Source organism: Lolium rigidum, chromosome 6 (assembly GCF_022539505.1).
Source record: "Lolium rigidum isolate FL_2022 chromosome 6, APGP_CSIRO_Lrig_0.1, whole genome shotgun sequence".
In the NCBI taxonomy this organism is placed as follows: Eukaryota; Viridiplantae; Streptophyta; class Magnoliopsida; order Poales; family Poaceae; genus Lolium; species Lolium rigidum.
In genome coordinates, this window is record NC_061513.1 from 258,875,482 (window position 1) to 258,892,268 (window position 16,787).

At 41.8% G+C, this 16,787-nt stretch overlaps 1 protein-coding gene across 1 annotated transcript; it reads left to right on the forward strand.

Annotated features, from left to right (window-relative positions):
- The first annotated feature begins 11,355 nt into the window (after positions 1 to 11,355).
- Positions 11,356 to 14,834, forward strand: LOC124664011. The gene is made up of 9 exons (XM_047201625.1): positions 11,356 to 11,630; positions 11,727 to 12,197; positions 12,332 to 12,415; positions 12,506 to 12,528; positions 12,618 to 12,659; positions 12,807 to 12,878; positions 13,658 to 13,747; positions 14,511 to 14,591; positions 14,806 to 14,834. The coding sequence occupies exons 1-9, from the start codon at positions 11,356 to 11,358 to the stop codon at positions 14,832 to 14,834; spliced, it is 1,167 nt and encodes a 388-aa protein (XP_047057581.1).
- Positions 14,835 to 16,787: the final 1,953 nt, after the last annotated feature.

Below are 16,787 nucleotides of genomic sequence, written 5' to 3' on the forward strand. Positions count from 1 at the left end.
ATAAAATGTTGTTTCTCCATGAAAACTTGTGCACTAACATAGAATGTCACGATGTACAACAAAAAATTTATGTCAGAATTTTTTGACATTTTTAAAATTATTTTTTAATTATTTTGTATAATAGGAGCATTTGCTCCTATTAGCCAAAACGCCACCTCCGTGAAGAACGTCTTTTTCAGCGAGAAAATGGTTGTACGGTCAAGTGGAAGCCAGGTACGGGTGCTTGCCTGCTGGGAAAGAGATGAGGAAATTGCACAAACCACTCATTTTTGCTGTCTTTGTTGCACAAATTACTCACTTTTCACGTCTTTTGCACAAAACACTAACTTTACGTGTAGTTGGTTGCACAGAGGTCCAAATCTGAGATTAGGCTAGTTAATAGCAAATCTGACAAATGGGTCCATGGCCAATGATAATGTGGCACCCGAGTATCATAACCTAGCTTTTTTCAAGAATTTTTAAAAGTTTGAAATTTTTAAAATAAACGAAACAATATAAATTGAGCAGTATGATGGCTTGGAGGCGGTGATAAGTTCAAGATGGCAAGTACTTGATACTTTAAATTATGTCAAACTTTACGAGATTACTTATATCATATTGTTTCAAATACTATAATTTCTCAGAACTTTTTGAAAAGTTTGAACCTAAGTTTTGACCATATCTCACAAAAAGTGATAAGTATTTTAAAGTATTTCAAACTTTCCTAGATTTATTAGTTTATATTGTTCCATTTATTGGAATTTTCGTAATTTTTAAGGTTTAAAAAAATAGTTGATAACACGTGGATGCCACATCATATCTCACTGTGGGCCTTGACTGTCAGATTTGCGGTTAACAAGTCTAATCCTTGATTTGAACCTCTGTGCAACTAACTACATGTAAAGTTGGTGTTTTCTGCAAAAAACGTGAAAAGTGAGTGATTTGTGCAACATAGACAGCAATAGTGAGTGGTTTGTGCAATTTGCTCGAAAGAGATGAACGACACGAAATTGTTGTTGTCTCGAGTCATTAACATAGTCCGACGAAATTTTTGGCAGTGTGGTGAAGTGAAAGCAACCCCGTTGTTCCCATCTCATCCTAATCCTGAAATCTCAAACCCACCTATTATGGCAGCTTAGAGCTCGTAGGAGACAAAATTTAGTCTCACGTTATATCTGGAAGAGAGTTAAAGCAGCTTATAACGTTAGTTGTTCCAGCTCCGCTAAATGAGCGAGGCCCGCCTTGCCATCGAGCATCGCCGACTCGAGTTCTGTTTTGGACGTTTGGTCGGCGGTTCTCTCCTAGGCTATACCAGAAGATAAGCGACAAAACAAATCTAGAACTCTTCACTCCTTTATGTCTGTCTCGACTAAGTTTTTGTTGTTGTGTTGCTCTCTAGTCTTCCACATCCCGACAACTCTGTTTATGGCCGTTTGAAAGAGTAGGCCTCCGAAATTCCGTCCATCGAGATTCGCGACTGCTCGCCCCTATTCATATAGGTACTTAGCAGATCCGGCTACTTCGACAAAACCCTGGATGGCCTCAACAATAAGTCAATAACCTTGGTGATGTGCATACCCGCCAAGTGTCCTTGCCTTGAAAGCGTCGCGGTTTGGTCGGCGGTTTCCCTTCTAGGCTATATCAGGAGAGTTCTCCACTCATTTATGTCTCTCTCTCTCAACTAAGTTTCTTTTGCAGCGTTGTTCTCTACTCTTCCCCATCCCGACGACTCTGTTCATGGGTGTCTGGCAGAGTAGGCCTCCGAAATTCCGTCCATCGAGATTCTGCACCGGGAAATAAGCGATTAGATTTTTGGGGAATGCCTCGGGCGCGACTGCTCGCCTCTATTCGTTTGCATACTTGGCATCCGGCTACTTCAACAAAAACCTGGATGGCCGCAACAATAAGTCAATAACCATGGTGATGTTGTTGCTGGAGCGACCTTTCCGATCGTGATGTATGTACTTTTCATCTCGTATTTTGCACTACTACTTAATCCATATATAAATTTGGTAGATAGGGTTTGGTCTATGTATGGTTAAAGAATAAAGATGCTAGTGCATATGTGCTTTTCAGTAACAACAATGAACCAGCACCCGACTTTGGCTAGTAGTCTAACAATCCTTGTGGGAGCGGCACTAATCAATGGTTCACAATTAGTCTAGGTTTATCTTGTGGCGCACTTATGCCAATTGCCAACTTCTTTAGTTAAGGCCATTGATCGTACTTGGCTGGGACAGTACTGTGGTACCCAGAGATTAGCTTTGTGTCCACTTTAAATTGAACGGGATGGGGGTCCAAACCTCAACGATCTATTTGTTGGATTTTCGCATCATGTTTTAATCTCTCCCAATCTTTAAACCGAACCCCTAATCATTGACTCAATATACAAGTGAAGAAAACAGATGCTCGGGCAGAGCTTACAAAAAATACTAGGAAAGCATTCTCAAATCCACGAGAGATTATGTACAGTATTCCAAACCCCGATTAGAAGCTACCAACAACACAGCGGGAGTATCTTAATCCGGGTCGTCTTGAAGGAGCAACAGAAGAATACTCCATTGTGTCAGTCGTAGGCACTGTGCCACACTGCCCGATGCTCGAACGCAACCCAGCACGACGTCAACCTCATCATCCAAAGCAACGGCTTTAAATCTCGCCGTGTGGGCCCACCGAAAAACTGATTACGGGAAGGCGTGGAAGGAGTAAAGATAAAGGGAGCGCGCGGCCATTAGTTAAGCTCACGTGTCCTGCCATGGCCGCGCAGCTTGTCGGACGATGACGACGACGAAGCGGAGGAAGAAGAAGAAGTGGTTGCGACGGTGGATTCTGTTCTGGCTCGCGCGTCAGCATTGGTCGACGGCAGAAGCGCACACAAGTACACAACACAACTACTGTCAGTCAGAGAAAAATGTTTGCTTGTCTGAAGAAACAGATCTTATCTCCTTTTCCTCGCATATCTTGTGCTACTCGTCATCTCGGGCGAAGACTCTCCATGTACAGTACTGTACCTGTATGGTACTGTACCGCTAGTGCAAATGTTTAATGTATGTACGATCTGGTATAAATTAGAAAAGGACACGCCGTTCGTACGGTAGGTCGTATGAAAGCTGGGGCAGGGTACACGGACAATTTCTTTGAAGCAAATGTTCCTATAAATGCATCACAGCATAGGTGTGCCCATGGGCTCATGGCGTCTACCTGATGTGTTTACTCTTTTCTGGCTTTATTATCGTGAATGTTACCTGTTGTATGCTCTATTTTTGGGCCTTAATTTACTTGAGCGAAAAGAGCAGAAAACACCCACCCAACTGCGCAGCTCATCCGTTAGGCCGTGTTTACTTCTCTCTATTTTTGGGCCTTAATTTTTCAAAGAGAAGAGGGCAAAAGAAGAGAAAATACCAACGCAACTGCGCAGCTCATATGGTAATGTGACCGCCCAATCGTGTCAGCAAAGTACAGCTAGCTTTCACTCAACAACTATGTTGAGCGGCCTCAACGAATTAGAACATCTCCGAGCGAACCGATTGCGACCGCGCTGTCGGAAAACACAGCGGTCCAACATACATTGATCGATCTATCCGTGGAGACGCAAATATGGTCTAAATATGAGCATCGAATGCGTTTAGGAAGACGCTGCACGATCACACCCCGTGACTGCTCTTTTCTCCCATGGCCCCGTCTGGCAGCGACCTATGTTGATACGTCTTCTCACGCGCGTCAGTTCTAGCGACTAGGCATCACTTCGGCAGTCTACGCCACGTTAATGGCGATGCCTCACCGGCCGCCATCCACCTCTACCAACGAAGTTAATGCCGTTGCCAAGCGTGTCGAGCCCCTCAGCTACCTCCGGCGTATATAAAGAGGGGTGCGCGCTCGGCTGCCTCATCATCTCCTCCACACAAACTCTAGCCACTGCACAACCTCCACCATAGCGCCACCTCGCACCTCTCCTCCACCTTTGCCACGATGAGCAGCGCCGACAGCGGCCAGGCTACTCTGCCTCCACCTTCGACTCCACCTCCCCCGAACCCATGAGGGACGAGAATGAAGATAGCGCGGACAACGTCATCGACGTGAAGTTCATGGCTGGCGCGGAGCAGGCGGCAGTCAGGCAGAGGAGGAGCGGGCGGCCCACGCGGGAGATTCGCGTTGACTTCGTACAACTGGATTTCTTTCGGGTCGCGGGAGTTCCACGCGCGGCGCCGAGCAGGATACCTCGGCGATGTCGACTTCTTCACCCTTGAGCTCAACGACGAGGATGAGTACAACGGCGAGGGCGAGTACAAGGCGATGGCGAGGGCGGGTACAAGGATGACGGCGAGGACGAGGATGGTGACGTTCAGGTCCTCGGATCCAACGACAACGATGATGATGGCGGCGGCCTGGCCTACGATCGGAGACCCAGCCACCGGGCATCAGCGAGGAGGAGACTATCGCAGTCGCAATGGCCAACAGCAACCTCGACTAGCTCACTATGTGGGACGGCTTCGGCATCCAGCTTCGTGGATCCTGGCTGGCGCATGGGACGACAGCGACTCCTCTGGCCACGCTGACACACACCTCATGTTCCCGTTCCTCCTGCTCCATCCCCAGCCTGGGAATCGTGGCCGCCGTCACCTCATGCTCCCGTTCCTCCTCCACCGTCACCGCCGGCTCCCCTTCATCATCCACCGCCGGTCTACGAACTGCCATGGCGGACGGGGGAGATCATCAACCTCGTCAGCGACGAAGAGCAGTAGTTGATGGCTAGGTTTTAGCAGCCTTGGTGGCCCTTTTAAATTTTATTTTTTTCTATCATTATATGTGAAGTATGAGCTTTAATGAATGAAAAAAAAAATTCTTTTTTTCTTATGCGTCGGACCGCGGAACACTCCCAAATACAAACGGCCATGCGGTCGAATTCGACTATTTGGACCAATACAAACGGACGCACCAGGCCACTTTACACATCTGATTTGCGCCGTCTCCATTGAAGATGCCAAACCCGGCAGAGGCTAGTCCCGCACCTCCTCCGGAAGCAGAGGTGGGCAGCAAACGCGTAGAAGCTCAGCATCCATGCGTGTGCAGCCGGCCGTGGAACTCCGGAGACGGACGGACGGAGCGGGTGTCGGAGGATTCGAGCTGGTAGTTGGCTGCGTGGAGACTTCAAGGCGTAGGGGCGCGAGGCCGGTGGAGCACGGGTACGGCCGGTGGCGCCTCGAGCTGCTTTGATTTGCTTTGCGTTGCGTTGCTCCCGCTAGCTAGCGCACGGATTGAATGCGTGCGCAGGTGTGAGGGATTGGAGGAGGTACGTACCGGAGCAGGGAGTTAATGGCGGGGGGGCGTAGGGTTAGGGATTTTAAGTGCGGCATTTACGTCGCCTTTGACGTTTTCTCCCTGGGACGGTTTGTGCGGCCGTGATCCGATCCGGTAGAGAAGAAGCCCTAGGATTCTCGCCTCCTCCGTGCATTGTCGCCGAAGTCAGCGGCGATCCTGAGAAAAAACACAGCAGAGCCAGCAACGAGACGCTCAGTTAGAGCAAGTACAATAGAGTCCAGTCAGCTGACTATAAGACATTAAATAATATATTTTAGATGAGTTGGAAGAGAGAGAAGAGGAGAGAGAAGAGAGGTGGGCTACTATGCAATAGCCAGCTCTTGCACGTGCTCCTAGGCACTTTGTGAGAGTGAAATGTGGACCATATATTAGTAAAGTACTTCATTAGTATAGCCAACTATTGTACATGTTAGCTATATGATGACTACAAGTGACATGGCATCTTGTTATAGCCAGCAGTTGACTGTACTATTGGAATTGCTCTTAGCGGCCGGGATCATGAAAGCTGGCGAGATCGTGGGTCTCTTTTTTTTCCATGTTGGGCTGACGGCCCAAAGAGCCGGGCAGTAAGTGTTGACGCGACATGGCCCAACAGTCCGCTGGTGGAAGGACTCGAGTTTCTTGTTTTTTAAGATTCACCTCAATATCTCCTTTAACTTACTGCATTATTATCTTTACTCCTACAAAAGAAATCTTTATTAGTCCTACAAAGATTTGAAGGTGACAACGGCCCTTTGATCTTATTCTCTGCTATTTAGGCAGGAGAGCTCAATCCACCGACATGTTTCCAGCGGCAAGTGATAAGATGACAAGGTTACATGTTTCCTCTTTTTTCAAAAACATATACGTAATCCATACAATCTAGAAAAATGCCTAGGGTGATGTCATTGATTTACAAAAAAAAATATCACGCGAAAATACCAGCACAACTAGCAATTTAGTTTGTTCTCGCACCTTGCAACCAAAACAACATTTTAGTTTACTTCTACAGTATTACAACAAACATTTCTTAGCTACCACTAGAGCATCACCACTACGACAACAAAAATACGGCACCCGTTTTGATAGAAAAATAGAAATTACAGTATCGACTTGGACTAAGAATATTAGCATGTCAATTTAGTCTATCTCATTCCCAATATCATGGCAGTATTTCCAACGTAGACGTTGAATGGTGGGAGAGATGACCTTTTCCCAACCTACCCTTGGTGGCTCATATAATTATACTAAACATTTTTAGTTATTTTTTAAAATAGATCATACTATAGTTTGAAAATATATATTTGATCTTACTTATCAACCATTGTTAACCATCCAATAGTGTTGCTAAACATTAATTGTGTTTCTCGTTATAATTGCAATAAATATATTTTTTATTCTGGTGAATTTAAATTGTAGTTTTGTATTAAAAGTTACATTAGTTTTCTCCTTTCTAAGACATTGCCCTAACAAGATATTGAAACTAGGTCGCCCAAAATGAAAAAAATGCCAACCTCCCTGAATTAATTTTGGCAATTTGATGAATTTATCATGTATATCTATACTATTTTTGTGTGTACTTTCTTTCTATTTTATCATTCTTAAATACGGGAGAGATTTACAAACCATATGGCCTAGCAAATATCTTTCTAGTTGTTTGTACTCTATGACTAGGTAAACAAATTTGTAGAAACTTCACCAGTAAACATCGACTCATTGGCATATTTATTATTTCGTACTCAAAGCGTACCTCCTATAAGTTCTAGTGGGTTGAATTAATAGTAAGTTGACAACGTGTTGATGATTTGTACTTCCTAATGAAATAGAATAGCCAATTGAAACGGGAGCTCCTATTTACCGATCTGGTTGGCATTTCGGCATGAACAGGGCACCACACACCCCAAAACCCGCATTAGTTTGATGGGCCGTGGCCCATCCGTAGGTACAACTGCTTTCCATTTCCCTGGTTTTCTTTCTGATGTTTCTTTTTTTTTTTCAAAATCTGAACGTTTTTCTCAAAACCCCAAATGTCCTATGAATTTTTTTTTCAAACTTTGAATATTTTTTTAGATCTGAACAATTTCAAAATTTGAAATTTTTTCAAAATATACAAATTTTTAGAAATGTAATTTTTTAGAAAACAAACATTTTTGAAATTTGAACAAATTTGGAATCTCAACAAATTTCAAAACTTGAATAAATTTGAAATCTGAACAAATTTGAAATCTGATTAAATTTAAAATTTGAATGAATTTTGAATATTTAGTCGGTCTAAATATTTTCAAATAAAAAAATCAAAATCAAATTAAAAAGAAAAATAAAAAAATCTGAAACCGAAAAAGTAGCCAAATAACCAACAAAATCGCAATTTAAAAAAAAAACACCTATAGAAAACTGTCAAAATTAAAGAGAAAACCGGCAAAAGAGTAAGATTCATTATTCTAGGCCACGCCCTTGTTAGCTCCCGGGTGATCGGCGCGGTGTATGTAACCACCGACCTGGTCTATGTATAGGTTTTACCAACCGATCGCCTATTCGCCGACCTGGTTGGCATGAATAGCGCACTGCACACCCCAAAACCCGCAGTAGTTTGATGGGTCGTGGCCCATCCGTAGGTACGGCCACTTTCCATTCCTTTGTTTTTTTTCTGATGTTTCTTTTATGTTTATTTTTTGTTTTTCAAAATTTGAACCTTTTTTCAAAACCCAAATGTCTTATGATATTTTTTTCTCAAATTTTGAACATTATTTTAGATCAGAACAATTTCAAAATTTGAACAATTTTCAAAATAAAAAATAAATATGGAATTTTTCAAAAAAAAAACATTTTAGAAATTTGAACAAATTTGGAATCTGAACAAATTTCAAAACTTGAACAAATTTGAAATCTGAAAAAATTTCAAACTTGATCAAATTGAAAATGTGAGTAAATTTAAAATTTGAACAAAATTCGAATATCGAATATTTTCTCGATCTGAACATTTTCAAATGATCGAAATAAAATTTAAGAACAAAGTAAAAAAAATCTAAAACCAAAAATAGCAAGAAAACCAACGAACCCACAATTTTAAAAAATAGAGACAGAAACCGTCAAAACCAAAGAGAAAACATGCAAGAGAAACAAATTCGCGATTCTGGCAGGCCCAAGTTAGCTCCTAGGAGTTCGGCGCGGTGTAACCACCGACCTGGTAGATGTATAGGTTTTACCGACCGAGATTCTATTCGCCGACCTGGTCGGCATGAATAGTGCACCGCACAACCCAAACCCGCAGTAGTTTGATGGGCCGTGGCCCATCCGTAGGTACAGCTGGTTTCCATTTCTCCATTTTTTGTGAACTTTCTTTTATGTTTATTTTTTGTTTCTCAAAATCTGAACGTTTTTTCAAAACCCAAAATGTCTTATGAGAATTTTTTCAAATTTTAAACATTTTTCAGATCTTAAAAATTTGAACAATTTTCAAAGTATACAATTTTTTAAAAATGTATTTTATTTTTCAAAAAACATGAACATATTTGAAATCTGAACAAATTTCTAAACTTGATCAGATTTGAAATCTGAATAAATTTTAAAATTTGAATGAATTTCGAAATTTGAATATTTTGTCGATCTAAATATTTTCAAAAAGAAAAATCAAAATCAAAGTTTAAAAACAAAGTAAAAAATCTGAAACATAAAAGGTAGCCAAAAAACCAACAAAACTGCAATGTAAAAAACATAGAGAGAAAACCGTCAAAATTAAAGAGAAAACTTGCAAGAGAGACAAATTATTTTGGGCTAGGCCCTTGTTAGCTCCTAGGTGTGGGGCTTGGTGTAAGCACCAACCTGGTCGATGTATAGGTTTTACCGACTGAGCTCCTATTCGTCGACCTGGTCCAGCCCATTCGCAGATACGGCTGCCCTTTCCATTTCTCTGTTTTTATTTCGATGTTTCTATTATGTTTATTTTTCATTTTTCAAAATCCGACCGTTTTTTCAAAACCCAAATGTCTTATGAGACATTTAGTTTTTCAATTTTTGAACAATTTTTTTTAGATATGAGCAATTCTAAAATTTGAAAAATTTAATTTAAAAACAAAGTAAAAAAATCTGAAACCAAAAAAGTATCCAAAAAACCAACCATCCCGCAATAAATACAAAAAAACGCACACAGAAAACCATCAAAACCAAAGGGAAAACCGGCAAGAGAGATTCGTCATTATGGGCCAGGCCCATGTTCGCTCCTGGGTGGGCGGTGCGATGTAACCATCGACCATGTCAGTGTATAGGTTTTACCGACCGAGCTCCTATTCGCCGACTTGGTCGGCATGAACAGCGCACCGCAAACCCCAAAACCCGATGGGCCATGGCCCATCTATAGGTACATATGCTTTCCATTTCTCTGTTTTTTTTTTCTGATGTTTCTTTTATGTTTATTTTTCGTTTTTAAAATCGGAACGTTTATTCAAAACCCAAATGTCTTATGAGAATTTCTTTTTCAAAATTTGAACATTTTTTAGATCTAAACAATTACAAAATTTGTACAATTTTCAAATTATTAATTTTTAAAAAAATGTAAAAAAGTACAAAAAATTAACATTTTTGAAATTTGAATTTTTTTGGAATCTGAACAAATTTCAAAACTTGAACAAATTTGAAATCTGAACAAATTTTGAAACTTGATCAAATTGGAAATCTAAAGAAATTTAAAATTTAAATGAATTTCAAATTTTGAATATTTTCTAGATATGACATTTTGAAATAAACACAAAATATAAATTTAAAAACAAAATAAAAAAATCTAAAACAAAAAAATTAGCTAGAAAACCAATAAAATGGCATTTTTTTTTAATAAAAACCACACACAGAAAACCATCAAAACCAAAGAGAAAACCGGCAAGACAGATAGATTCGCCATTGTAGGCCAGACCCATGTTAGCCCCTGGGTGTGTGGCACAGTGTGACCACCAAAACGGGGGGCTCCTCGCCACCGACCAGGTTGGCAGAAGCAGGACGCCGCACTCCCCCGTGCCCGAAGGTTGCTAGCTGGGCCGCGGCCGAACATCAGGTAATGTGTTTTTCTTTTTTCGTTTCTTTTTTCTGCTGTTTCTTTTCTTTTCTTTCTACGTTTTTTGAAAACTCAAAATTTGAACATTTTTTTAATATGAACAAATTTGTAAAAATTATATTCTCCAAAATTTGAAAAATATTATTTTTCAAAAATTATTTTTTTATATATGAACAATTTCCGAATTTAAACATTTTCTAAAATTTGAACAATTTTCAAATTTAGACAATTTTCGAATTTGAAAAGTTTTTATATTGAACAATTTCGAATTTTAAAAATATCACATTTAAACAATTTTCGTATTTAAACAATTTTTATACTTGAACAATTTTCGAATTTGAACAATTTTTATACTTTAACAATTTTCGTATTTGTACAATTTTCAAATTTGAACAATTTTTATACTTGAACAATTTTGTTATTTGAACTATTTTGATACTTGAACAATTTTCAAATTTGAACAATTTTTATACTTTAAAAAATTTCGTATTTGAACAATTTTTAGACTTGAACAATTTTCAAATTTAATAAAATCATAATTGAACAATTTTCAAATTTGAAATTTTTTCAAATTTTTGAGATAGAACATTTTAACATTTGAAAATTTTACATTTAAAATATATTTAAATTTTAAAAAATTATTAAATCTTAAGAACGAAAAAAGAAACAGAGAAAAAAACAGAAAAGAAAAGAAAAATAAAACAAAAAACAAAAAACACGAACTGGGCCGGCCTGCGGCGCGGTAACCGCCGACCTCATATAGTATTTGCCCCAAAACGTGCTGATACGTTCGAAAATTTGGGCCGTAAAAGGGTTGTGCTCTCGGAGCCCGCACCGGTGAAATATAATCTATTTTTATTTCCGACGAGAGGTAGCGACGGGAGAGAGAGCGGGGAGAGGACAGAGTATCCAGAGAAGCGAGAGATTGTGGAGCTGGCACCCAATATAACGACTGGGACGACTCCGGCGATCCCCCACCCACAATCCAATCGAAAGCCCAATTACATCCTAATCGCCGACCCTGCCTAGGCGTGATGAGTCACTCCGTCATGTTCTCCGGCGATGGCGAGGTGGACGCCTGCGTAGGTGAGGCCTCCGGCGTTGGCGACGAGGAAGTCTGCGTGGGCAAGGCCTCCGTTCAGGGCGATGAGGACGCCTGCAAGGGCGAGGCCTCCGTCGTGCTCTCCGGCAAGAGCAGGTACGCCGTCAAGCGCAGAGGTACGGCGGAGTATCCCTGCGTGAAGCGGCTCCGCGAGCGGCGCCTCCTCTCCTTCCTGCAGGACCAAGGCTTCCACGGCGCCTTCCAAGCGTACGTATATATGTGTTTCTTCTTTCTCTTGAGAAATTTGAGATCGATGATGCTGTCCTTTATCTGTTGGTTTACATCCATCGACCGCTGCTGCAGGCTGGTCGACAAGACTCCGGTGATCTTCCGAGTGCGGCACATACGGCTGCTGGTGGAGCAAGGCCGGTGGGCGGACGCCCTCAGCTACCTCAACGCCTACCTGCCGCCGCTCGTCAAGAATCACACGAGGAGCCGCCGCGCCCAGCTCTTCCATAACTTCCTATGGATGCACTACCGCTTCGCCAACGCCGTCGCCGGCAACAGGGAAAACCAGGAGTACCTGGAAAGGCGTTACGGAAAGAACTCGAGGAGCTCCACCCTCGCCGAGCTCAGGTTCCGTCGTATCGCCTACACCATACTTGCCTCAGAGCCCCACCAGCTCGTGGCCACCTACGACTGGAACCAAGTGAGGCAGCACGCCTCGTTTCTAGTCGACTATCTGGCCAACACTACGCCAGAGCTCAGACGCTCCATGCCATTGCCGTCTCGCTACATGATGCCACAGCATGTACTTCCAATTGGATCCGGCCGGTAACTCATCCTTCCAACCTCACTTTAATCCTTTACTTCCTAGCTCATCGATCCACTACGTGGATATACAGTCATCGTGAATTCGCACACTTTATTAATCTCACTTTGGCCCTCCTTTAATTTAACCTTCAAAGTTTGCACTGGAGGGGGCATCGCCTAGTGAAGAAACAAGGTCCCAAGAAGCCAGACACAGAAGCTATCCTAGTGGCCTTGAAGAGGTACTCTATCTTATTACTTGTCTCTAGACGAATTAATAAAACCTCTCCTCAATTCTTTGGGAGCACATTAATTGATTCATTGCCTTGCAGCCTCTACAGGGATCCAAGAGCCGGTATGATATCCACTTCAGGAACAGCTTACGATTAGCCTTTACATTTCACAGTTTGGCAGCTACTAACGGTGCTTTCAATTATTCGGCAGAGTCAAACAATGACGCGCTGGAAATGTTGGTGGATTTCCTTGGTAAAACTAGCCTCTGCTCTTCATGTGTCTTGTATTTCCACGGAGTATACTGTTTATACTCCACCGTTTGGTTGCTGGGCGAAAAAAAAAACACTTTTTTATTGCTGTACTGTTCTGTTTGCACTGATGAACTCGTGTGATCTTCAGATCAAACTTTTCAGGCTGGTCTACGTAGAGGCTGCAATCTAAGCTATGCATCTCAGCCAAGTGTAAAGGCAGGTAAACTTCAGAATTGATTTGTCCATCAAGTAGCCTGTACTCACTGCTTGCCACTATCTCAACTTACCATATGGGCTCTTAACTGGTTTTTTACTCTTTTTCAAGCCACGACATTTGAGCTTATTACTTCGGTCTCACTTTCAAAACCCTGCATGAAAGATCTCTTATTTTATTGGTTGATGATGCGCCATGGTTTAGATGTCTAGGACATGTGCTACCAATTTTTTTTAAAAAAAACTACTACTCCTTCGGTCCCATTTTACTTGTCACTAATATGGATGTACCTAGAAACATTTAATATTAGCGACAAGTAATATGGATCGGAGGGAGTACGAAAATTTCCCCTGCCCGTTATTCTAAGAACAATTAAAACATAAATATATTATATTAAAACTAAACATGGCCACTCAGAATGAAGGAGCATTTTTGACCATTTATTTATAAAGTATTGTCTAATAGATTTTCTGAAATTATAACAATAAAAATAATGATGAAATTACAGAAAAATTAAATAGTGTTTTGGCAGTGGAAGCCTTTTCTTGGTTGTTTTGTAGTGGATGTTTACCTTCCTTTGAATACTTGCATTCACCATGCTATATTTTGTGCATGCATATCTTTGAAAAATCACGATTGAGCAATTTTTCTTTAAGATATAATAATGCAAATAACGTCCAAAGATCTTGTTAGAAATAAGAACTTTGAGACATGAAGGCCCGCTAGTTCAATGTTGGATGCCTCTGTCGAGCTGCCCCCATTTTTAACAGTTGAACATGTTGCAGGTGGTCCTGATGCTCCGGACGTGCAGTCTATGCTCGGCAGCTCCACAGATAATTCTGAAGGCCATGTCACATCATCAGTGAATTTTTCTGGTAAATTATTCCGACATCCTTGCCCGGTTTTAAGTTTGGATAACCATCTGCTCAGTTCGCCAAATAGTTGAATGCATCATTTGATTGGACACATAGCATGCAGGGATATGTTCTAGTCTCCCGGTAATTTAGAACTTGCCATCCTTTTGTATTCTGCCCTTTTGCGGCTTGCTTTTATGATAATACTTTTTAACCAAGGTAACGGGAAGTAATTTTATATTCGGAGTCCTGCATTTGTAGTAACCTAGAACATCGCTGCCTCTATTTGTAAGAGGTTATTTTAAAAGATCAGTGTCTGAACAGCTTGTCTCCAGTTATCCATATTATCATGCTTATGTTCACAATGTTGTACTTGTTCAATCTACGTCTTCCCCTTCTTTAGGTTCTTACCACATCGTTTCCGCACTTTTGTGGTCATTATAGGGTCTAGGAGAAAAATTCTTTCCCTTAAGTTCAATGTGCAATTATTATTTTGTTGGTTGCTTCACTTTAATTGCCTGCTGTATTTGCCTAGTATTTGTCAGTTTGGAATTACAAGATGATGTTTTGGATTTTAATGTGGACAACATACAAACAGAAATGAGTGAAAAAAACACACTGAAATATGGCTAGATAAATTTGATTCAGAAAAGCCAAACATCTTATAATTCTCTGAATGAAGGGAGCAGTTCATGACTCTGCTCTTTTATTAGGCTTGATGTTCTTTGCAGTTCATTAATGTTTGATTACCTGCTACATTTGCTAACTGCCGGACTCGTTGCAGTTTCTCCATTTTTCAAGCTCATTTCTGGTGATTGGGAAGTTCATTCTCAAAACCTTGGAATCTCATCGGTGACGAATGCAGGTAATTTAGTTGAACACTCCGGTTCAATACCAGGACGGAAATACCACGTTTCCAGATATTTTTCATAACTTGCTAGAGAACACATGCTGCGTAATCAAGTGCGTATCTGCACCATTGATAATAATAGTTTGATCTGCCTAGTTACACTTTCATCAATGTTTCTGCACAAATATCTTCCAAATAATGTGGTAGATACCTTATTCGATTATTTCAGGATTACATTTGCATCTGTGCACGGACTAGCTAACATATATGCAAGTGTTAATTTTTACACTATATTGATTATGATAACAATTAACAAATGTCATTACAAACTAACCGAAGCTAATCTAGCTCTTAATTACTCTTCTTTATAATGTGTGCATGCCCTTTCTTCCCCCATTGTCCTTGAAATGGTAACCTTTAGAGAACACAAGGTGTAAAATTTTAGTCAAGTTGTGTTATTCTTTCACAGTACTTCATCCACTAATGATCTTTTAGAGTAATCTTAGTTTCTTTGGGCAGGCACAAATAAGGGTTTAATACAAGAAGGTTTTGATACTAAGAATCCAAGCAAAGGATCAACAACTGTTGAGGATGATATTTATTAAAAAAAGTAAAAGACGACTGGATTGTTTGATGAAGCGAGCTTGGTAAGACTGAATGTTTGGTCTGAATTGTACATGGTAGAACAATAGCTTGAATAAACCATGTGTAAGAGCAAGATCCGTATCCCGTGTTTTGTGTGTTTGATAACAACACTCGAACAATTCTAACCGTGCACAAAGATTATCTTTGATAGATTTGTATGTGTACGGTGCCCTCGCTGAACACACCATGATCGAAAGACTGAAGCGTAGATCTTAGGTTTTCTGGTTTTGTGTGTGTGTCGTGAGGTAACATGGTAGGAGAGGAAAAGAGGAAAAAGCTGTTTTAGCCATAGCGGTACTACCGGTACCAGGAGCGGTAGTACCGCTACCCCTAATGGTACCGCCCGAGATACCGCTCTGAGGATTGCACACGAAAATGCCCCACAGAACACGTTGCGGTACCTTTACGGTACCATGAGCGGTAGTACCGCTTGAGAGCGGTAGTACCGCCCACGGTACCGCTCAAGTACCGTAACACGTTACGGTCGTACCGTTGTGGTACCGCTTCGGTACCGCTTCGAGTCCGATAAGCTCGGACCCCGTTGCGGTACCCCGAGCGGTACCGCAAGCGGTAGTACCGCAGGTGTGTCCACGTGGACAAGTTCGGTGGGGATTCGAACTCGGAGCGGTAGTACCGCTTCCGAAGCGGTAGTACCGCTTAGGCAAAAACAGCAGAGTAACGGTTGGATTTGGAGGGACCTATATAAAGGCCCCTTCTTCCCCAGCTCGCCTCAGCTCTTCTCTCTCTCTCTCCTCCATTGTTGCTTGAGCTCAAAATTGAAGGGATCTCCTCATCCACCCAACCAATCTTGCTCATAATTTGAGAGGTGGTGGAGGAGACCCCGATCTATCATTCTACCGAGAGAAAGTTCACCAATTCGTGGTAGTCCTTAGTGGATCTTGGTGTTAGGGTTCCTTGGTGGAGGAGCTTCTTGGTGGAGCCTTGGAGGAGCTTCTTGGTGGAGCCTTGGAGGAGCTTCTTGGTGGAGCCTTGGAGGAGCTTCTTGGTGGAGCCTTGGAGGAGCTTCTTGGTGGAGTATTGGAAGAGTTCCTTTGGTGGAGCATTGGAGATGGGTTCCTATGGTGGAGCATTGGAGATGTGCAGCTATGGAGTCTAGCTTGGTGATGTACTAGCTCCATAGGGTGTTGGGAGCATCCTTGTGTGTGGAGCTCGCCCCAACCTTGTGAAGGAATCACCGCCTCGACCGGTGCCTTAGTGGAAGAGGGAGAGCACCTTCGTGGAGCTCTCTCGAGGAAGAGGGTGAGGCCTTCCTTCGTGGTGTGGCCGCCTAGTCTCTTGTGTGAGACTAGCACCTCCTCAACGCGTACGTACTTCCTTTGGTGGAAGGAACTCGCGGGAAACAAACCTCGACTCGCCTCGCGCCCCCCCGGTTGTCTCGCTCCTTACTCCTGTTATCTTGTTGATTCCTTTACTAGTTGCACATGTCCTAGCATCATTGTAGGAACACCGCTATTGCAAAAGTTATCACCTTTACCTTCCGTTGCGCTAAAATTGAAAAAGGTTAAAACTTGCCGTAGCGCCATTCACCCCCCTCTCTTGTTCGCT